Source organism: Sinocyclocheilus rhinocerous, unplaced genomic scaffold (genome assembly GCF_001515625.1).
Source record: "Sinocyclocheilus rhinocerous isolate Xijiao unplaced genomic scaffold, SAMN03320098_v1.1 scaffold1270, whole genome shotgun sequence".
Lineage (NCBI taxonomy): Eukaryota > Metazoa > Chordata > Actinopteri > Cypriniformes > Cyprinidae > Sinocyclocheilus > Sinocyclocheilus rhinocerous.
The window spans coordinates 343236-365290 of NW_015665029.1; the positions used below are offsets into that span (position 1 = coordinate 343236).

A 22055-nucleotide genomic window follows, 5' to 3' on the forward strand; every position below is an offset into this window, starting at 1 on the left:
TTATGGTAGGTTTATTTTAACGGATAGAGACAGAATACCAACCAAAAAAATCCAGAAACATTTTTTGCTTGGTATTCTGTCTCTATACATTAAAATAAACCTACCATAAAAACGACAGACCCTTCATTTCTTTGCAAGTGGGCAAACTTACAAAAGGAGTGAAACTCTGTTAGTATATTATTCTATTATGATGTGAGCTGGTTTGAATATAATAAGATCTAAGTACATGGTGTGCAGTGTTGATAACTATAGTCCCAAGAAATGGTCACATGATGATTACAACACCATTGATTGGAGGTGTTTGACTATTGATCACAATCTTTTAGCCTGACCGATAAGACACTAAAATAAAAAGCTTCCAAGAATGTAGACCCTAAAACCCATTTAGATTGCCTGAATGTGCAATCTTCTTATAACAGAAAACATTATTAGAGAAACTTTGATGAGGTTCACAAATCATACAAATTAATTCCAAATCCTTCCGGTAATTCTCATAGAAGTAGTGTGTGTGTAAATAAATGCTGTTCTTTTAAACTTTTTATTCATCAAAGAATCCTGAGAAACGTATCAAATGTAGCACAACTGTTTCCAACATTGATAATAAATCAGCATATTAGAATTATATCTGAAGGATGGTGTGACACTGAAGGCTGGAGTAATGGTTGATGAAAACTCAGCTTTGCATCACTACATTATATTTTTAAGAATATTAAACCATTATTTTAAAGTGCAATATTTCACAATATTGCCATTTTTTTCTGTATTTTTGATCAAATAAATGCAGCCTTAAGGCCCGTTCACACCAAGCACGATAACTATAAAGATATAAAGAATTTAAAGCGGCAGACGCCATGTGCGCTTAGAATAAACAGACGATATCGTTCGCTGGTGTGGACGCTAATATCGTTATCTTTATAGTTATGGTTCTTGGTGTGAACGGGGCTTTAGAGCTTTAAAAATCTTACCGATCCCAAATTTGAATAACACACACAAGTGTTTTCTAACCAATGTTACACAAAACTAGATGAATATGGTAAGATCATGCAATATCGATAATTACATTGTCAAGCACATTATGATTTTATTTAATGTATTTCACACATTGTCATTGTCAATGAAGCATTCATTTTCTAGCTATTGCTTTCATTTGGAATTTTGTTTTATATTTTATCTACTGTTCTTTTTAAACATAGAAAGGAAAACAGAACGGCAAAATATCAAGGTGGAATTACAACCATTTTATTGGTATGTCAATACAACTACATAAAAATGAAAAAAAAAAAAAAGAAACTGTACATGTGTACTTTTAACCTAAAACCTTGAGTGATATAGCTACTGCTGGCATGTTCACATGAATGAACTTACAGTAATTTTCATATAACGTCAGCTACGACCTGCATGTTTAACACTAACACAGCTGTTATTAGCTTTGCTAACACACACAATTCAATTTTTCATCCTCTTAAAAGTACCATCACATACTGCATATAGAAATTATGAAAACCTTTTCACAGCAGCTATACAACAATGTTATTGCAATGCTATCACCGCACAAAGACAAAAGTCAATGTAAATCACACATCCGATGAGTGTTCCAGTACTAGTGAGCAGGATCATTAATCAAAGCTGTTGATTCATAAAACAGTTTGAATAAAGAGGTTTCAATTCATAGACTACAGCTTACAATCAACCCCAACCCCCCAGAAACAATAAAACAAAGCATTTTCTTACAGAACCCCCTTCCCATACAATACAGGTGTCCCTCATATATTGCCAATGGAATGTTAGTGTCTCAGGCAAACTCTCCCAACGTGAGAAATTTCATTTTTTTAAATCTTTAAAAATGGCATGATCACATTACATTATCTGTCGCAACCTGTTCCACTCCCCTCCCTTTTTAAAAACAAAACAGAGTCAGAAAAAAAAAAAAATCAAATAATAATAATAAGAGGAAATCATTAGTTGTTTCATGACTGCAATTCTTCTTCAGGAAAAACTGGAGTGGGGGGAAAAAATGGAATCCCTCTCTCTTGATCGTTGTCTATAAAATGAGCTTCTAATATTGAACTACTAAAAAACCTGCTTTTTAGAAAATAGTCAATAAAAATATTCCTCTGTATTGTACAAGAAAAGAGGTATGGGAGCTCTTGTGAAATGTTTTAATGTTATTTAGCAGCTCCCTCTTTCTAGTCAGCCTTTTCCTCCTCGCCTCCTGCTTCTCCATTGTCCCCCTGTAACAAAACCAAACCAATAAATAAATGTTTGCAACCGACATAGCCACAGATACATCCCTAACTGACATTTATTTTCTCTAGCACTGGACTACAATGAGATACGGGGCCAAATAAGTAGGCAATATCTACTAAAGAGGACCTGGTTAGATTCATTATTCTAACATGATTACAAAATGACTTGCTACCTCATCTTTGGTCTCTCCGTTCTCGGCAGGAGTTTCCTCCTCAGACTCAGTCTCTGGCTTTGCATCCTCTTTCTTCTCCTCTGGTTTGGCCTTTTCTACCTCCTTAGCCTTCTTGCCCTTTGCAGGTGCCTTCTGTTAGACATTTCAGAAAAACACATGGTTAAGCCACTTCCGATAACCTTTATTATCTTATATTGATAACCGGTTTACCTTCACTTTTGGCTTGGGCTCAGACTTTGGCGTTTGGGGTTTCTGTAAAACAGAATTCAGCGTAAGCTGTGTGTGTCACAAAAAAGTGCATATGACTTCAGAAGGACTGACGAAGCCAACTTACACCTTGAAGTCTCTCAGACCGTCTCTTGGGCTGTTTGTTTATTTGATGAGGAGAAGATGGGAAGGCAACAAAACAAGCAATAAGTATCACAATTACATGCAAAAACGTGTTGCATGACACAACAATACATTCAAACTTACCCCAGCTGCTTCAGTGTCATTGTTAGCCTGTACCAGAGGAAACAGAAGCTGTTAGTGTGTGTACATGGATCAAGTCTGAGGGGGGAGGTGTTGTACCCCACACCCCCTTCAAGTTATGGGCAATTATGTAATCTAGAAGTGAACATGGGGGAGGGGAGACGATGGGTCCCGTTATACATACATACAACTCGATTCCTATTGTACAAGTTAATTTTGTCGCGAAAACATGGCGAAATAAAAAGCAAACTGGGGAAAACAAACGAAAATAAAATGACAAAATAGTGCAATTGATGATAGTGCATTTATTTAGATTAGCTTCGCACAGCTTAGCCAACTTATTGTCGCTGGTAAACATTGTTACCGAAAAATTTCCGTCCCTAAGTAGTTCACATGGAGGAGGGGAACAGTAGCTCCGCCTCCACAGACAGAATTCATTCACTTTCGACGAGCAAATACATTAAACACCGACACACAGTTAACAAACTAGGTTTGCATCGAAAATAAAACAGAAACGTGAAAACGGGAGGTTAATACCTTTAATCCACAAATACGCGAATAAAGTCGGTGAAAACTTTCTCAAGCCACTCTCCAAAGTCCGTTTCAAAGGTCAAGTGAAAAATTAAGGCGGGATTCGCAGGCAAAACCCGAATTATGAAACAAAACTGCTGGGATAACAATTTCATTTGGATATAAGGCTTCGAACGTGTTTAGTGCAAAGGCAGCCATGACACTCACGACTATAGTGTGTATGTGTCCTACTCGAGGACCATATGGAGTCGTACACAACACGCAACTAACAATACATGAATTTACAGTTACACGAGGGACTAAGAATAACCCCACAATGTCTTTAAACTCACAACTTCGACTGATTCGTATGTATATGGTTCTACAGGTATTAAAACACCGCGGTTAAAAGCAAAACATTCGCGGGACAAGCTTCTTCTCCGTGAGGAATAACATGAGCAAACGTTACGAGGTTACACCCCTTTGTCTGATCATTACTTTGCGTGTTCGATACACGACTTGAATGTAAAAGTAAAGCCGAGAATGCTCTATTCTTTAAATATCCACACGCAGCCAAAAGAATATAGCACAGCTCTGAAGTAAAAAGGCGCCAGATTCATGCCACGGGCTCACATGCCCTAGATTACGAATTAACACATGCAGCAATGCAGTCAACACTCACATAACTTTACATAAAGCGCCCTAGGGACGTGCATATTTAATTATCGCATGCTATTAAAACCATACTATAAAAGAGAATAAAATATCCAATATTTTTCTACTTACTTTGCTCCTTTTAGGCATGGCTGCTTAAAGCTTGTATGCTTTCACAACAAAAAGGAAATAAATTAAAATAGCTTACGCGCTGATAAGTAAAGTGTAAGAACCGGGTCTAGGAAACACTGAAGCAACTAGCATTAATGTTCTATCGGAACAGAAACTAGCTGAAACCGGATTGGATCTCCTCTTTCTATAGTCTTTTCATTATAGCACTAACTTTATGCGAGCTACGCTCCGCCCCTTCTCAGCGGTGATTGGCTGAAACGTCTTGGCAACCACATTTCAAACCAAAGCAAAGAACCTGTGTGGATAGATTGAGATGTCAATCACAGATTTGCTTGTATGTACTTTAGGCGCCACTTTCTGCATTGTAAACATGCAAATATATATTTAGCGTTATTCGCAGTGGTTATATATTCAGATTATTTGAATGTATTTAAAGAAACACGCCGCTTAATAAAGAAAAAAAACTTTATGTCTTATAAACATTCTCTTTTCGGATATTTGACTGTCACTGTGTTATTTTAGATAATATAAGTATACGTTAAACATTTAACGTGAGGAACCGGTTAAAAAGCAGCGCTAGTGGGTTTGTATTGGGGGAGGATCAGGCTGATGAAAAGAAAATGGCTGCCGGGTTTAACTGGTTCCTTGTACTAAGCTCAGTATTTCTGTGCAACCTCGTCAAAACATTGCTGCCGTCCATTTCTTCATTTGTAAGTACTGATTCAAAAGAGTTTTAGGGACGCTTAAGCACACATATATAATTTCAAACGTACATTATTAGTATGTGACGCCATAAATGCTCAGTGATACAGCATGTCTGCTAACGTTAACCCAACAGGAGCTTCTCGCAGTCAAAGCAAACAAAAGCTGCTCTGTTAAACTACCACAATGTCTAGTTTTAACTAAGTCAGACTAATTCATAAACACAACTAGCGAACAGTTAATAGTGCCAAAGCAAACGTTTGATGTGGGCTGGGAATATTTTGATAAACCGACAAAAAACACTCTACTTTCATGGTATCATATGACAGTACATGGTACATTGTCTTGTGTGTAATGGTACTGAATGATTATTTATTTATATATAATAACATTTCACAGCACTCCAACATACTTGCACCATCTTATATGTCCAAAACCTGACAGTTTTATCATAGCCCCTTTTCCAAAACTTGCTAATGTCTGATTAGGATTATTGTTGTTATTATAAATGGTAACGATGACATTCAGAGTATGCTAACTATGGATACATTGGAGAAACTTTTATTTAACAAATGTAATGTTTTGCCTTCATAGGCCTTTGTTAGTGTATCACCCTTCGATTCTGGTAATAGTCAGTGTAAAAGCTTTGAGTAAAATGTAATGCAATTTTAAAATGAAAGAGCCGATGTACATTAAAGATCTTGTGTGTTTGTTCTCATAGCTGTCAAAGATCTTCCAGAAGGATGCTGATCAGGAGATGGAGATGAGGACGGAGATCCAAAACATGAAGATGGAGCTGTCCACCGTCAGTATGATGGACGAGTTTGCCAGATACGCTAGACTGGAACGCAAGATCAACAAGATGACCGATCAACTGAAGACACTTGGTAAAAAGTATTTTGTGCTTTTCTTATAGGGGTATGCAAGCATGTGCAGCAAGATTGCAGATGAAGCGACAAGCTATTGCTTTCTAACCAGCACAATACAGAAAGAAGTCCACAAAACAGCCAAATTGTATAGCAAACAACACGTGTAATATAGCTCTGTTAGAAAACAAGAAGCAATGGGCAAGTGTTAAGATATTTACAGTCACCAGCACACCTCACTGGAAGCATATAAATTGCCTTCGTCCACTTTATGGTGGGGCGAGAAGAACTGAGAAACCAAAAGTTTCTTCTTCACAGTGGAGAACTCAAAGTCTCAGGCCAAGTGTGGAAAATGGCAGGTGGGTTTCAGATAACGGCTTCAGCGTTCATGAAGGAAGACAAATGGCTTGGCTGCTGCCTGTTGCTGTCCTTCATGTTATTGGAGAATAGCATAGATATAACTTGTTAAAGGGCTAGTTCACCCAAAAATGAATATTCTGTCATCATTTACGCACCCTCATGTGGTTCCAAACACATAAGACTTTGGTTCGTCTTTTAGAAACACAAATGAAGATACTTTAAACCTGAGAGATTTCTGTCCATCCATTAAAATTGTAAAAATAGTCCATATCGATAATCGAGTGGTTTCAATGCAATCCATTTCACATTTATTTGTATAGCACTTTTCACATCACATACCGTTTCAAGGCAGGATCATGTAAAAATAATGTTTCTGCAATTAAAAGAAGTGTTTTCAGAGACGTAATGTCCATTTGGAATAAATGTACAGTTCTAAGATTAGACAAACCAAGTCGTTAGTTAATGTCACATATTCTTTTAAGCAGAAACAGTGAACATATTAAAGCAACGAATACTTGATGTGATCGTAATGATTACAATATAAGGGCAATTTGGCCGTTTTTATGATGATTCAGAGTTGGCGTCATCTGAGGTCCTCGTGGGGGTTGGCGTCAACTCTTCACAGGCGTCATCTAAAATCTTCGTAAGAGGCTGGATCCAAACTGAAGCTCTCTAGTTATGTTTGGATGGGTATGCTATGGGAAAAACACAAAAGCAAATGGAGAATAATTAGCATAGCTGTTGTACATAAGAATTCAAACAAAAGATAATCATGTTTAGTCTTCTGAAGAGACGTGATCACTTTATACTAGAGCTGCATGATTTATGGCGAAAAAAATCGAATGGTTTTTTTTTTTTTGAGAAAAATTGATTTAAAAAAAAAAGTGATTAAAAAAATTCTAGGTTTGCTGTGCTTGTTTGTAGGGCTGCACTATTATTGTTGTTAAATATTACTATTGCAATATTCAAATGTAAAATATTTTTTAATGTTTTGAAGTAATATAGATAATAGAATCTCATTTTTTGACATTACAACTGTAAAAAAAACAAAACAAAAAAAAAACTCAGCAGAGCAGATGTGGAGATGGAATTGGTTTACTGCAAACACTGGCAGATACTGACCTGCTCATGTGAAAGAGCACAGTGGCACACTTCCCTCTAGAACATGCAGTGTGTATAACTCAAAGCTCAGAGTGCTTGCATGACACCTGAGAAACAAGTGCGGTTTGTTCTCACGTTAAACAAGCACATTTGAGTTTCTGTTTCCCATATGTGTTCGAGTTCAACATGTAAAGCGACTTAGATTAAACCGCTAATTCATATGGATTTATTTTACAATATCCTTATGAACTTTTTGAGGCGTCAACATTTTGGTGTGATGGATTTTCATTGAAGGGACAGAAATCTCCCAGAGATATCTTCATTTGTGTTTTGAAGATGAACAAAAGTCTTACGGGTTTGGAGTGACACGAGGGTGAGTAAAAGATGACAGAATTTTCATTTTTGGGTGATCTAACCCTTAAAGAGTTTTATATTAGATATGGCATCCATAGTCTAGAATGATTTTGATCCATGAGTGATCTATAATAATAAACATGGAGTGGTTCACACGGTTGACTTCCAAAAGGATGAAAATGTACCTGAAAGGTAGTTTATGCTCTTGTGCACTAAGGAACAGAAGAAAATTTACATTCAATTATGAAAATCATGCTCTTGTCTTTATCATCTCTAATCTCATTCATGTACATCAGGCGTGTCCAGCCTTGGTTGCTGGAGAGCGATCTTTCTGCAAAGTTCAGCTCCAGCCCTGATCAAACACACCTGAAGCAGCTGATGAAGATCTTCAGGAGCACTTGATGATAACAGAGCGCTGTGTTGGAGCAGGGTTGGAACTGAAATCCGCTGGAAGGTAGCTCTACAGGAATGGGAATAAATGATTTGTTTTAAAGCAGGGTTCCTCAAATCTGGCCCTGGAGTGTCACTGCCCTGCAGAGTTTAGCTCCATCATTAATCAAACACCTGAGCAAGATAATGAATGTCTTCAGAGCTACTAGAAAATTACAGGTACAGGGTTTGAGCTACTCTCTGCAGGGCTGGATTTGAAGAAGCCTGTTTTAAAGAAACCATGACTAGACAAATTTGGGTTATATTCTTACGCTTGTCTTTCTTTACTTTTTTTTTTACAGTCAAATCAAGAACTGCACAGCAGGCAAAAATTAAATGGATTGTAAATATTGTATTTTACATTCTTCAGGTGGGTGAGGATTGAGGAACATTTTTAATTTGCGTATTGATATGATTGATGTATGATTCATGTGTCTGTCTTTATGTATCATTTGTTCATTTTCTCTCCTCCTAATGGCACTTTGTTCTGTTTCCTGCTGTCTGTCGTTAGGCGGCCCTCATGATCTCGCTCATATTAAAGTATTATGCAGAGCCGGTCACAGTGGTGCCCAGTAAATGGATTGCTCCACTAGAGAGACTAGTGGCCTTTCCTTCTGGAATTGCAGGTATGTCCAAGTCACCAGTTGTATTCGATGGCCACTTTTGGATGGTGGGATAAATTGATAAAAAAAAATCTTAAATACATGATTTACATGCCGTCTGGATGAAATAAATATAATTACGTGGAGTTTCAAGTGTTTTTGTTGCTTCATCTCAGGTGGTGTTGGAATCACATGCTGGCTAGTTGTCTGCAACAAGGTTGTGGCCATCATTCTACATGCTGTCAGTTAATCTAACAGTGCTACATCAACATGAATAAGCAGTCACTGAATTTTTCTGTATTCTGGTTTGTTTCAGTTCTCTTGCTAAAAAACACACTTTTCTGCATTTTGTTCATGAATGGTCCAAACTGATTGGTCTATTTTTTTTAATGCCATTCACCATTCCGTTCAGTGGTTTAAGTCTATAGTAAAATTATTTTAGCTTTCGTTGTTTCAGCTTCTTGTTTAATACATTTAAAGGTTTTATTTGCATTTAGTTAGTAAATGCTGACATGTAAACATTCCTGACAAATTGCGAAACACTTTTTTTCAGTGTTTATGTTGTAATTTCAAGCAAAGCCGAAGATTTTGTCTATTTATTGCTTGTACCATAATTGTATTTTTTGTCAGTGTTACAAATGTATTTATTGATTTTTGTTTGTCAAAGAAAAATGCCCATGCATTAATAAACATAAGAATAAGTTTGTGAACCCTTTGAAAATGTCTGGACCCCCCCCATAAAATTTGGTCTGATTTAATTTAATCTCAATAAACTAATAACACACCAACAAATGAATTTATTTCTACATTTTCATTGAATATTGAGTAATAATTCACAGTGCAGGCTGGAGAAAGTAAGTGCCTTGAATTCAATAACTTGTAGATGCTCCTTTAACAGCAAAGCCTCCAAAAAAGGTTTTCTGGACCAATTTTGTACCATCCCTCCCCATAAATCTGTTTCCGTTTATCACTATTTATGGGCTGTTATGATGGCACAAAGTTATGACATCTCAATCGGTATAAGGTCAGGACAGAAAAACAATTTTTTTCTGATTTTTTCAACCTTTCTTTATTTGATTTACTTCTGTGCTTTGGGTCACTGTCTTGTTGCGTTGCCCAACTTTAAAGGGGTCATATGACGTTGCTAAAAAGAACATTATGTTGTGTATTTGGTGTAATGAAATGTGTTTATGCAGTTTAAGGTTCAAAAAACATTATTTTCCACATACTGTACATTATTGTTTCTCCTCTATGGCCCGCCTTTCTGAAACGCGCCAATTTTTACAAAGCTCATCGGTCTGAAAAAGCGAGGTGTGCTCTGATTGGCCAGCTAGCCAGTGCGTTGTGATTGGCCGAATACCTCAGTGCTACTCTACACTGCTCAAAACTCGCGTTTGAATTATCAGTGGCAAATCCTTTAAATATGAAAACGTACTTACAGGCTGTGAGTCAGCATTATTTGTCAGCATCATAGACTGTATAGGGTCAGCATTCGCGCCGAAGGGGAAACGGGAACTGAATTCACCGGAATACCGGCATTGTAGGCTACTTTCCCAGGAAACAGTCCTCGTCCTCCATAAAATGCGCTGCACACATCAATTGCTGTCCTGAAATTCTCCTGCAAAATGTCTTGATGTACTTTTGAATTAATTGTTCCTTTGATGATTGCAAAGTGTCCAGGCCCTGAGGCAGCTAAAACCATGATGGCCCTTCCACCATTCTTCATAGTTGGGAAGAAGTTTTAGTGTTAGTTTACAGTGCCCCTTTTTTTGTCTTTTTGCTAAAAGGTTCAACTTTTCTCAATTGTTCACCGACTAATTTCCTTGGGTTCGTTCTCACCTCTTTCAGGATTGTCCGATGTGTTCTAACGGTGATCTTTGCTGGATTCTTGGTATAGCAACAGTCCAGACATTTTCTAACTTTCCCTGTCAATGATCACTCAATGTCGTAAATAACATTTTGAAACATATTACTGCCACAATGTATGTGTAATCATCACAGAAATTTAGATATTCTTTACACTGTATTTAGTTTAAAATATGTCATTGTAAAAAAAAAAAAAATACAAATTACATTTTATCTCAACATTTTGAATGAATCACCAAGAACTGACTCTTGGCACATAAGCATATCATGGCACACAGGTTTGAGTCTCGACTGACTTGTTGTATGACTGTATCCCGTTGTCCTATCCATCTTCAGTTCCCTGTATGTCCTGTCACCCTTCAATGGTCTGACTGGTAAAAGGCCAACAACTACAAAAAACAAAAGCATGGCATCAAACCAAATTCACTGCAGAATTTGCTTCACTGTAAAATATTGCCAGAATATTTTATCAGTAATGTTATTAATAATATTTACTGTAAAATAATAAGTACTGTGCAATACAAATGCACTGTAATACAGTGCTGCCTTGTGGCATAAATGGGAATACTTCAAAGCCTTTGATTTAATTACATACACACTCGGCAGGTGGATTAATGGATGTCTTATGTAGATAATGAAAATTGGACAGCTGGGTCTGTTGTTTGCTACATCTGCAAAAGGAGCTTGTAATTAGGTCACAACTAATTCACAATTTAGTAGTTTATCAAAGTTCCTTCAACACTAACATAAGAAGCTGTAGCACCGTCCCTGTGATAGATTTAGAGCAGGCTTGTGTTGTTTTGCTAACAGTTACAATGGCAGATTACTTCAGCAATGATGCTGTTTAAACCCGCAGTTTCTCCACACACCCATTGTCTGTGCTCCCTTGTGTACATATGCTATTGGACTATGACTTACTTGTGTTTTCTTGTTGATGTCCTTATCTCCCCAGCGTCCTTGTCTCCTGCATTTCCTCATCTCTGTCATCATCAATAATCACAAGTATTTCTTGTGTTCTCCTCATGTCCAGTGTATCCCTGCAAGACTCACCGTCATTGTTTTATTCACTGCTGCATCAGTACTGACCTGTTGTCAATGCTTCACTCACCATCTCTGTAAATAAGTTCATCTCCTGTCTAATCTACTGACACCAGGTCAGCTGTCAACATGAACTTACATTCACAACTCATATTAATTCTATACCGTGACAATTTTCTCTGAAATAGAAAATTCAACAAGGAAATAATCTAGAAGACTTCACTTCCAAATCTGTAGCCTACATTTAACAGTAATGTCCTTTTCTTTCTTTCTTCCTTTTTTTTTTTTTACTTGCCCATCAGATATTTGCTTGACTATTACTAAGATGTTTTGGGTGTTTCCTGGAGGTTTGCTAGGATTTTTTTTTTATTTGCGATATTTGCTTTTTGCGATAGACGCCATTTCAAATAGCAATGGATTCTATTTACATTAAGTGAAAATAGCAGTATTTTCTTATAGAGATATATATTATTATGCAGTAATAACGTAGCTATTGAGTGCAAATAAATTTTTATTAAAATTATTAAATGGATGCTGCCTTACTGGGACAATAAATCCCTCCCTGCACTTACTTCATTTTCAACTTTTCGATTATTTCCTTAATTTTTTATTGAAAATAACTGCCTTTCCAATGTGATGAGATGTGAAAATGACAAGAACGAATTCGGCGAAAGGCGGATTCGAACTCGGGTCGATTGCGTCAAAACGTCTGTGCAATGCATTTTACGACTTTACTGCATCCGCCTTCTAGTGTTGACTAGCCAAACCATAGACATAATAAATAGCCTAGCTAACATAACATAATAAATAACATAATAAGTAGCCTATTTGTTATGTCTATGAGCCAAACCACATGTTGGTGGAGTTAGTGTAAATAGACACTCTGTTTTTTATATTTAATTATTATTTTTATTTATTTATTTATTTGGTTTCTTGTTGCCCAGAGTCAAAAACACCCACCCCCCAAGCCTCTATGATGTCCTGTTACAGAGCCCAGGAGCACATTTTGATGGGTAGGCTATGCTATCTCTTCCCAGGCCCAGTCAGTAACTTACTTTAGAAGACCTCAGTGGCTCCCCCCTCAACACAGAGCCCAGGACAACATTCTCTGCTGTTTCCCTTGACAACAACCCTGAGAGTGTGGGAACTTTCCAAATTAAATCTGTGGGAATGTTTCATTTTTATCATAAAATGAGGATCATATAATATAATAATAAAAGCAATACTAGCAGTGATGATTAGCAATATTAACTAGAGGTTTTTAAATAGTACCAACTCGTTTAAAAAAAGTTTTTGTTTACACGTTTCTTAAAAAACAGCATCTCTGTCCATATATGCAAGTCGTTACACTAACTTTAGCAGCTCCTGATGTGGACAGACAGCTGAAATTGCCAATCACTCAGACAGCAGTGGGACAAACGCACCAATCCCGCCACATGATGATGCGCTGGGGACAGAAATAGACACCGAGAGGCTCGAGTCGAGGCTACAGCGCCGTGTGCTTTCCAGTGGATTGCGGTGTCTTTAAACACTTTTCCCCATATCATTTATTTAGCATTTCCACAAAATGGTCATTAAAGTCTTCCTGGCATCCTCCTCTGGATCGACGGCGGTAAGAATCTGGACAGCTAGTGTGTTATTGTTCAGTCATTCAACAGGTCACTTCGCTTGTGATTGTGTTTGAATCTATCGATAGCTCAAAGCATATTAGCAGTAATCAGCGGTGGATGTATTTTAAACTCTTAAATAAAAGCTGGTTTAACTCAAGTCAGTTTAAATAATCCTGAGTGACCTAATAACAGTTGCAGCTCCGCCAGTTTCCTTAAATATCTCTGAGATCACATTCCAGACTGCAGCAGCTATATTCCTTTAAACATGAAACTTCCAGAATTGATTTCAGTTGCTCATCAGAACGAATTTGCTGGTATTGGTAAACATGTTTATTTATTGGTTTGTGTGTTTTTAGAGATAATTACCAGTGCTGCAAATGATCTAATCTTGTAATTTTATCATGAGCAAAAATCTAAGATACTTAGTTTGATAAAATCATGTTTTAACAAGTTAGCGAGCTGGGAGTTTTAAACATGGAAGTACTTTAGAAATGTACAATGTGTCCCTGAACCATGTAAATTAGCATTCAAGTGAGTGTTACAACAGACCCGCAATTCAAAATTGTAACAAATCAGGTAAATTTTTGGATTTTCAATTTATTGTGGTCATTATTTGAAATAATTTGACCAAATTGTAACAGTTTGCACAAATATTGACCAGATATTGATATTTTTGCACATATATAGACCAGAATGACATTTTGTTCTCATGAGGTGTCTTTATCTCTGTACTAACATTGTAAATGTCAAAACGTTTAATTTTTATTTTGCAGTAATTAATGCACTTCTTATATTAGAGTTTAGGGATAAGTGGTACATTTCAAAGCAATAAATAGTGCAAAAAGCAAATTTATGTAAATAGTGCAAACATACAAACACAACAAAACACTGAGTTACATTTGTTAAAGCATAATGAGTTTTGAAATATTGAGCTTCAAAGTTTTTGCATTCTATACTTTGTAGATAACTTTTTGTTTTCTAAATAAAAAGTCCCAAAATGTACACTTAAAACCTAAAAAGTGTCAACCTGTTGGTTGATACACCAACAAACCTGTAGTCATGTTTAGTGTACTTCTATTATAAAATTGTGTACTACTTGTTTATTGTAATTGTAATTTATAAAAGCCCTCCTAGGGACAAGCGTTGCAAATTAGCTTCGGCTACAAGCACATGCATGGGATGATTGTTTTCTCATTTTCATCTATGTTTATTGTATCTGTCCCTAACAAATAAAACATGAAATAAATAAAAATGCAAACATAACATAATGTAAATAAGCTAGAAACGTATAGTTCCAAGGCGACGATTTATTTGATCTGAAATCGTGTGTTTGTGTTTGTGTTAGTCTTACATGTGGAAAATGTCAGCCTATACACTGTAAAAAATTATTGTGATTTTAACAGTAAAAGACTGTAAAAATGCTACAGTAAAAACCTGTTAACTGGTTAACGGTAAGTTTCCATACTATATATGGTGAATAAATGTTATTACATTTAATGTAATTTTACAGTAAAATACTGTTTTTTACCGTAAATGTCACAGATTTTTTTTTTACAGTGTACACTATCTCTTTTTGTACAATGATTATGGGTCCAGTAGAGGTACATGTTATTACCCTGTCTGGTAAGGATTTTTCTATGTGATAATTTGACATGTAAGAATCTGATCATTATTTCAAGATTAGGGTTGCAAAAAGGTGGAAAATTTCTAGTAAATTTTGGAAATATTCCAGAAATTTTGGAAACTTTTGGGAATATTCCTGGGATTTTTGGAAAGTTTCCGGAAATGTTCCACCCCTTTGCAACCCTATTCAAGATATCTACTACAATTCACACGATAATTTAAAAAAAATCATATTTAACTGATATTCACTTTCAGTGCATTTCCAGACACGTCAACACTGCACTTTACTGTATGCCCCTCATCTACTTTTCGAATCTCTGGGTTTTTGTTCACCTGTCCATTATAACCTAACTTAAAGGGATAGTTCACCCAAAAATGAAAATTCTGTCATTAATTACCCACCCTCATGTCGTTCTAAACCCGTAAGACCTCCGTTCATCTTCGGAACACAAATTAAGACTGTACATTTTGTATGGCCTGACGGTGAGAAAATTTTCAACAAACATTCATTTTTGAAAGCACTTACTGTGCAAGTAGTACATCTCATTCAGCTGTTCAGCTAATGTAGTGTTCATTTTGACAACAAATTTTAATCTAATTCTAGTGATTTAGACTTCTGACTAAATTCTTTTAATTTTGGTCATATTTGAGCAGGGAGACAGAAATTATAACTGATTTAGTTCCCCTATCTTTTTCTGCTTCCAAAATCTTCATTTCTGTCAGGACCACTATCGTCAAATATGATTGACAATTAGCATACAGTTTGGATTGGTGGTATGGTTCTGTTCTGGGCAAGAACTCCCTGCGCATCCATGCAGCCTAGCATGGATGAGAGCAGGGAGAGCAGCGATAACCCCCCCCAGGGTAAACAGAACAGAACCAACATAAATGTATTGCAGATATCGTTAAAGTTCAATAATGTTATGTACACATTTTAGAATTAGTCTGATTCAAAGGAGAATCAGAAGGCTGAATCCCGACTGACAGAGGCGGAGCTGGGGATGGAGGAGGGTAATTAGCTATTGAGCAATGCGAAAACTGCTGATAATACTGAGGGACCTTATATATGAATGCTTAGATAGGTGTCGCATTCCCATAGGTTGATGGGGATCCGCTGAGAGTCAGCTGATGCGAGCTTGACTAACGTGACCTGCCAGAACTAACGCTATGCTAGATATGTCACATGGATTATTTTACTGATCTCCTTGCTATTTTTCTGGACCTGGATCATTGCTGTCTATGGGAGGGTCAGAGAGCTCTCAGAATTCATCAAAAATATCTTAGTTTGTGTTCCGAAGATGAACGGAGGTCTTATGGGTTTAGAACGACATGAGGGTGAGTAATTAATGACAGAATTTTCATTTTTGGGTGAACTATCCCTTTAACATCTAGGCTATGTTTGGGTTAGTATACACAGCATTTAACCTTTGTTAGTGTAAGTTAATAAAAATACAGTTGTCCATTATAGTTCACATTGCATTAACCAATGTTAACAGATATTTTGATTAAATGTAGAAATGAACATTAACTAAGATTAATAAATATTGTAGTATTGTTGGCCATTAGTGCATGTTATGTAGTTAACTAATATTAAAGTGATAGTTCACCCAAATTTTGTCATCATTTACTCACCCACATGTTGTTCACAAAGATATTTTGAAGAATGATGGTAACCATAGAATGGAAGCCCAACTGTTTGGTTTCCAACATTCTTCAGAATATTTTCTTTTGTGTTCAACAGAAGAAAGTAACTCATTCAGGTTTGGAACAACATGAGGATGAGTAAATGATGATTTTTATATTTGGGTGAAATCCATTCCAAACATAGCCTCATATAAACCTTTCCACATGTAGCATGCTGTTCCTGTTAAAGGGTTAGTTCACCCAAAAATGAAAATTAGGCTGTGTTTTACTCCCCCCAAAGGCATCCTAGGTGTATATGACTTTCTTCTTTCAGACGAATCCATTCGGAGTTATATTAAAAATTGTCCTGGCTATTCCAAGCTCTATCATTGCAGTCAGCAGGTGTTGCAGTGCTTCAGTCCAAAAGAAGTTAAATAAAAAGCGCCCATCCATAAAAAAAGTGTCTCACACGGCTCCTGGGGGTGAACAAAGGCCTTCTGTAGCGAATCGATGCGTTTTTGTAAGAAAAATATCCATATTTAATCACTTGAATCCAGCTTGCGCTCACTGTTGTAAACGGAAGCAGCTCCGGGCGGATGACGTATGAGTTCAGCGTTTGGGTGAACTAACCCTTTAATCCACTGCATTTGTGTTGTGTTATTAATCACATTTAATCAGGCATGCTTTCTCACTCTTTCAAATACTTAAGTTAAAAGGATTGCAATTTTGAGTTACTTTATATTTGCAATCATGTGATCACCTTTATGTTGTATATACAACTATGTAATTACAAATGTTTAATTGAGGAAAACATTTTTCTTCCAGTGTCTTGAAAGAAGAATGGATTTGTCAACATTGCAAACTGATTGATAATGTCCATTTTACATGTAGTTTGGCAACATTCCCATTGTCTACTACAACAAACCCTCTTTTCTGTTTCTCAGTTTTTGTGAATGTTCCTCCAGTTCATTAACTCATGCCTGTTTTCATCCTGAGGGTCCAGTTCTAAAATGACCTAGGAACCCACGGTGCTTTATGCCAGTGCCTTAGATCCTTAGATCCTGTACTGTCAAAACAGTGTTAATTTATCTTTTCCTGGGATGCGCTGTTTGTTCTTCTAGAAAAAAGAACTCGTAGAGGCTGAGCAGAATGGAGATGCACACACAGCAGAGCTGGAAGAAGACGATCCAGGCAAGAAGGCAGAGACAGATGCTCAAGAAGAGAACGCCGAAGAGGAGGAACCGGCAGAAGAAGACGAAGAGAGTGTAACTGACCATTAAAACTCCTGTTTAACTCCCATTCCTCTTCAAACATCACCTGTTTTCCCATAGCAGCTCGTTCTTCTTCCATATAATCTCATGCTTTGCTTCATCTATTAACCTCCAGGTTTTTTTTATGCAGGTGTCTCCCATGCAACAGAAATTAAACATCTAACTCTCTGCTTTACCATCTCCTCTCTTGTAGTTTGATTCTTGCTAGTGTTGACAGTGTGACTTGCAAGATTGTTGTGGATTTTATCATGTTCATTCAGTAAATGTGTTTTTCTGCCTGATGTAATTTGCTCATTTTAATATTTAACTTTCTTTTTTGATAGAGAGAGGTAGCTGAGGAGGAAGAGCAGGTAAGAAAAAACTGCTTACACAATTCTGCATGTCTTGATCACTGTATAACAACATAACCATAGATAGATAGATAGTGTAACGAGGCAACGAGATGTGAGGATCCATCTGCAGGCTTTTATTAGACAGAGACATGGTCATAACAGGCATGGGTCAAACAATGGCAAACGGGTATATTGAGGGCAAGACACAAGAGTAGTCCAGTAAATGGGCGTGGTCAATCTCCGGCGAACGTAATCCTGGGGGCGAGGCAAACGGGGAATCCACAAGACGAGCTAGAGTCCAGGCAAGGTGCAAACATAGTCCGAAACAGCAAGGCAAAGGGTAATTCCAAAACAGGCTATAAACTTCAGGGCAGGCAGAGATCAGACAAAACGAGATAACAGCCAAGGATAAAGACACGGGTAAACAGACTAAGAACTAGGCTATACTAGATTAAGAAACTTGGAGTGGCTCCGTAAAGTAGCTATCGCTATGAGAGAGATATGCGCTAAACAATACTTGGCGTTGAATGGTGGTGTGAGACTGATTTATATAGTGTGTGTTATTGGTAGCAGCTGTTTGAGATTGGTTTCAGGTGAGATTGTGATTAGTGCAATGGAGCATGGGAAATGTAGTCCAGGGTGATGTGTAACAGTCTGTGTAGTGTGAGAGTCCATGTGGAGAGCGGGTGACCTCTGGTGGTGAGTGAACGGAAGTTTATAGACCGGATTCATGACAGATAGATAGATAGATAGGTTTTGGATATATTTGAATAGATAGATGTGTTCCAGTGTGGTTTTATTGGGGTGATTTAACTTACAACTATTATAAACTTTTAATTGTACTATTCAAAGTAATTGTAATAGTAATTAAACACTGATTAAAACGAATTCTTTTATAATTATGTATATTACTATTCTGACTGAACCATTTCTTTTCTTCTATGACTCACAGGAGGAAGGAGAAGAGGACAGGGTAAGACTGAAATCTATATTTTTTGTCACTTAAGAAGCAATTTTAACAACATTGGCCTTAGTCTTTTTTATACTTCAAGAAGATTCATGTTAGTCTGTGACATCATTCATAGCAGTTAAATGACTGCTTCTGGTTTATTGAACTTTGGCAATCAAAATGAAAGTGTTGCTCTTGCCCAATAAAATGTGTGTATCACAAGGTGGAGGGACAGTTGTCTCTTTACTCTGCCAAACAGTGGAAGTCATTCATCCAAAAACAAGAATTGCTTTATTTGAATTTTGTCAATGTATTAGATGTGTTTGGAGTTGTTCAGGATTCTCATGGTCATGGAAATCCTGGAAATATCAGAGAACAATTATGGTTTACAGGCCTAGAAAAGTCATGGAAACTAGTCATACAAACAAATACATACATACAGGTGCATCTCAATAAATTAGAATGTCGTGGAAAAGTTCATTTATTTCAGTAATTCAACTCAAATTGTGAAACTCGTGTATTAAATAAATTCAATGCACACAGACTGAAGTAGTTTAAGTCTTTGGTTCTTTTAATTGTGATGATTTTGGCTCACATTTAACAAAAACCCACCAATTCACAACAAATTAGAATACTTCATAAGAACATAAAATAGAATACTTCATAAAAACATTTTTAGTGAATTGTTGGCATTCTGGAAAGTATGTTCATTTACTGGTCTGTACGCATTGCATTTATTTAATACATGAGTTTCACAATTTGAGTTGAATTACTGAAATAAATGAACTTTTCCACGACATTCTAATTTATTGAGATGCACCTGTACATACTTTTAGTGCATATTTATTATTTAGTTCTGCCTAATATTTAATAGTTATTCCTTGTTGTGAGAGTTTGTATAGAGTAGATCTTGCCCTCAAGTCAGTTTGAAATATCATTATTGAAGACATTTGTGTATTTATTAAAATATATACAGTGACATGCAAAAGTTTGGGAACCCCTTGCAGAATCTGTGAAAATGTGAATAATTTTAACAAAATAAGAGAGATCATACAAAATGCATGTTATTTTTTATTTAGTACTGTCCTGAGTAAGATTTTACATAAAAGATGTTTACATATAGTCCACAAGACAAAAAAATAGCTGAAATTATTAAAATAACCCCATTCAAAAGTTTGGGAACCCTTGGTTCTTTGAACAGGATGAAGATGTCCCAATTTTTCTTATTTTGCTGAAATATAATTTTTTATTACATTCACTGATGCTCCAGAAGGAAACACGATGCATTAAGATCCCCCCCCGGATCTTAATGCATCGTGTTTCCTTCTGGAGGGCAGTACTAAATGGAAAAAAATTATATTTCAGCAAAATAAGAAAAATTTGGACATCTTCATCCTGTTTAAAAGTTTTCACCCCCTGGCTCTTAATGCATGGTTTTTCCATGTTTGAACCTTTTTTAATAGTTGTGTTTGAGTCCCTCAATTGTCCTCAGTGTGAAAAGATGGATCTCAAAATCATACAGTCACTGCTGGAAAGGGTTCAAATATGCAAAAGATGCTGGAAAACTGAAGAATCTCAGAATTAGAATCAGAATGAGCTTTATTGCCAGGTATGTTTACACATACGAGGAATTTGTTTTCGTGACAGAAGCTTCCACAGTGTAACAGAATGACAGTGACAGAACAAAAAAACACAGATAATAAAAAAAATAAAAAAAAATAAAAATACAAAATAGAATATAAAAAAATAGAAAAGTAAAATAAGGAATAAAAAATATACAAATCGACAATTGTATGTACAGGTATAGAACAATAGACCGTTGTATGTACAGGTATATTATGTGCAAATTGAAATGTAGACTGAGTATGTGTGTTAGATAAATAAGTGTATGAGTTAGTTCTGGCAGGTCACGTTAGTCAAGCTCGCATCAGCTGATATGTGGAAAATAATGTGTTTTTTGAACCTTAATTGAACCTTAACATAAACACATTTCATTACACCAAATACACAACATAATGTTCTTTTTAGCAGCATCATATGACCCCTTTAAGAACCAAGGGTTCCCAAACTTTTGAATGGGGTTATTTTAATAATTTCAGCTGTTGTTTTGTCTTGTGGACTAAATGTAAACATCTTTTATGTAAAATATCTTACTCAGGACAGTACTAAATAAAAAATAACAGGCATTTTGTATGAACCCTCTTATTTTGTTAAAATTATTCAAATTTTCACAGATTCTGCAAGGGTTTCCAAAACTTTAGCATTCCACTGTATATTTTTTAATCTTTTAAGAAAGATCCAGGAATCATGAACAAATTTCAAATATCATGGAAAAGTGTGAGAACACTGTTTTTTTAAAATTATTTTTATTTATTATTATTATTATTATTATTATTTACATTATTTCTCGTCAAAAATGGTCCGGTTGAGAGTTAAAAATGCAATTAACTGCTTGTCAGAAAAATCATTAAAGAAAAAGCTAATGTTCGCTATTCGTTGTTTCAGGTTGAGGACAACCATCTGGTCTCAGAGGTGATTCTTATTCTAGAATGAACAGATCTGGAGTGTGTTTAACTCTACTATTCTCTCCCATCCATTCCTTCTCATCTTCCTGACAACATTTCCATTATTATTATTATTATTTATTTTTGCATCCATGTTTTTTTTTCTTCTTCTCACAATCAGTCATTTACTCAAAAGCATTTTCTCTTGGAAGGCGACTCGTTTGCATTGGGTTTTGCCTGTGTTTCATTTTCCTTCCCTCTTTATCCTTACAGGTGTGATGGATGCATTTTCTGTTTTTAAAAGCCTTTTACTTGAAAAGTTCTCCATCAAAACAGTTCTTAAGAAAAAAATGTTGTTCTTTAACTATTTGCAGTTACTAAAATAGCAAGCAGGAAAATATGAATCATCATTAGGGTGACGCTTGTTCCGCAAATCCAACAAAAAAATACAAGTTCAAGATGCACTGAATTCGGTAAAATGCATAGTCTAATAAAGTAACATAAACTAGAACATAAACTAACTGAATAGGTTCTGTGGAGTAAATTACATACCACAAGCACCTGGGCAAATTGAGTGCCAGTCACAGAACCGGTCATCATTAAAGGGGTCATATGATGCTTTTTTAAAGATCATTATTT

At 36.2% G+C, this 22055-nt stretch overlaps 2 protein-coding genes and 1 long non-coding RNA gene across 5 annotated transcripts; 2 read left to right on the forward strand and 1 right to left on the reverse strand.

Moving 5' to 3' along the window:
- Window positions 1-1376: 1376 nt before the first annotated feature.
- Window positions 1377-4382, reverse strand: LOC107730995 (non-histone chromosomal protein HMG-14A-like). The gene is made up of 6 exons (XM_016541962.1): window positions 4187-4382; window positions 2894-2920; window positions 2754-2783; window positions 2630-2671; window positions 2420-2551; window positions 1377-2231 (listed from the first exon to the last, which is right to left on the reverse strand). The coding sequence occupies exons 1-6, from the start codon at window positions 4202-4204 to the stop codon at window positions 2187-2189; spliced, it is 294 nt and encodes a 97-aa protein (XP_016397448.1). The 5' UTR covers window positions 4205-4382; the 3' UTR covers window positions 1377-2186.
- Window positions 4383-4475: 93 nt separating this feature from the next.
- LOC107730994 (tail-anchored protein insertion receptor WRB) lies at window positions 4476-9408 on the forward strand. 3 transcript variants are annotated; one of them, XM_016541961.1, is made up of 5 exons: window positions 4476-4520; window positions 5610-5775; window positions 8301-8368; window positions 8510-8624; window positions 8777-9408. In XM_016541961.1, the coding sequence occupies exons 1-5, from the start codon at window positions 4500-4502 to the stop codon at window positions 8848-8850; spliced, it is 444 nt and encodes a 147-aa protein (XP_016397447.1). In that variant the 5' UTR covers window positions 4476-4499; the 3' UTR covers window positions 8851-9408. The 3 variants fall into 3 exon arrangements, with proteins under 3 accessions (XP_016397447.1, XP_016397446.1, XP_016397445.1); XM_016541960.1 differs by having other exon boundaries at window positions 4482-4550; XM_016541959.1 differs by lacking the exon at window positions 4476-4520 and adding an exon at window positions 4687-4896.
- Window positions 9409-17210: 7802 nt separating this feature from the next.
- Window positions 17211-21564, forward strand: LOC107730990 (uncharacterized). Its single transcript, XR_001638734.1, has 4 exons — window positions 17211-17625; window positions 17955-17981; window positions 18916-18936; window positions 21418-21564. It is a non-coding gene; the product is annotated as an uncharacterized LOC107730990 (long non-coding RNA).
- Window positions 21565-22055: the final 491 nt, after the last annotated feature.

Excerpts from the sequence above, each read along its gene's own strand:
- LOC107730995 (XM_016541962.1), bottom strand. Across the intron at positions 2,784-2,893 it reads ATGACACTGAAGCAGCTGGG|CCCAAGAGACGGTCTGAGAG; the intron begins GTAAGTTTGAAT and ends ATAAACAAACAG. Across the intron at positions 2,672-2,753 it reads GGTCTGAGAGACTTCAAGGT|AAACCCCAAACGCCAAAGTC; the intron begins GTAAGTTGGCTT and ends TCTGTTTTACAG.
- LOC107730994 (XM_016541959.1), top strand. The coding sequence starts at position 4,807 with ATGGCTGCCGGGTTTAACTGGTTCCTTGTACTAAGCTCAGTATTTCTG. Across the intron at positions 4,897-5,609 it reads TGCCGTCCATTTCTTCATTT|CTGTCAAAGATCTTCCAGAA; the intron begins GTAAGTACTGAT and ends TTGTTCTCATAG. Across the intron at positions 5,776-8,300 it reads CGATCAACTGAAGACACTTG|TCAAATCAAGAACTGCACAG; the intron begins GTAAAAAGTATT and ends TTTTTTTTACAG.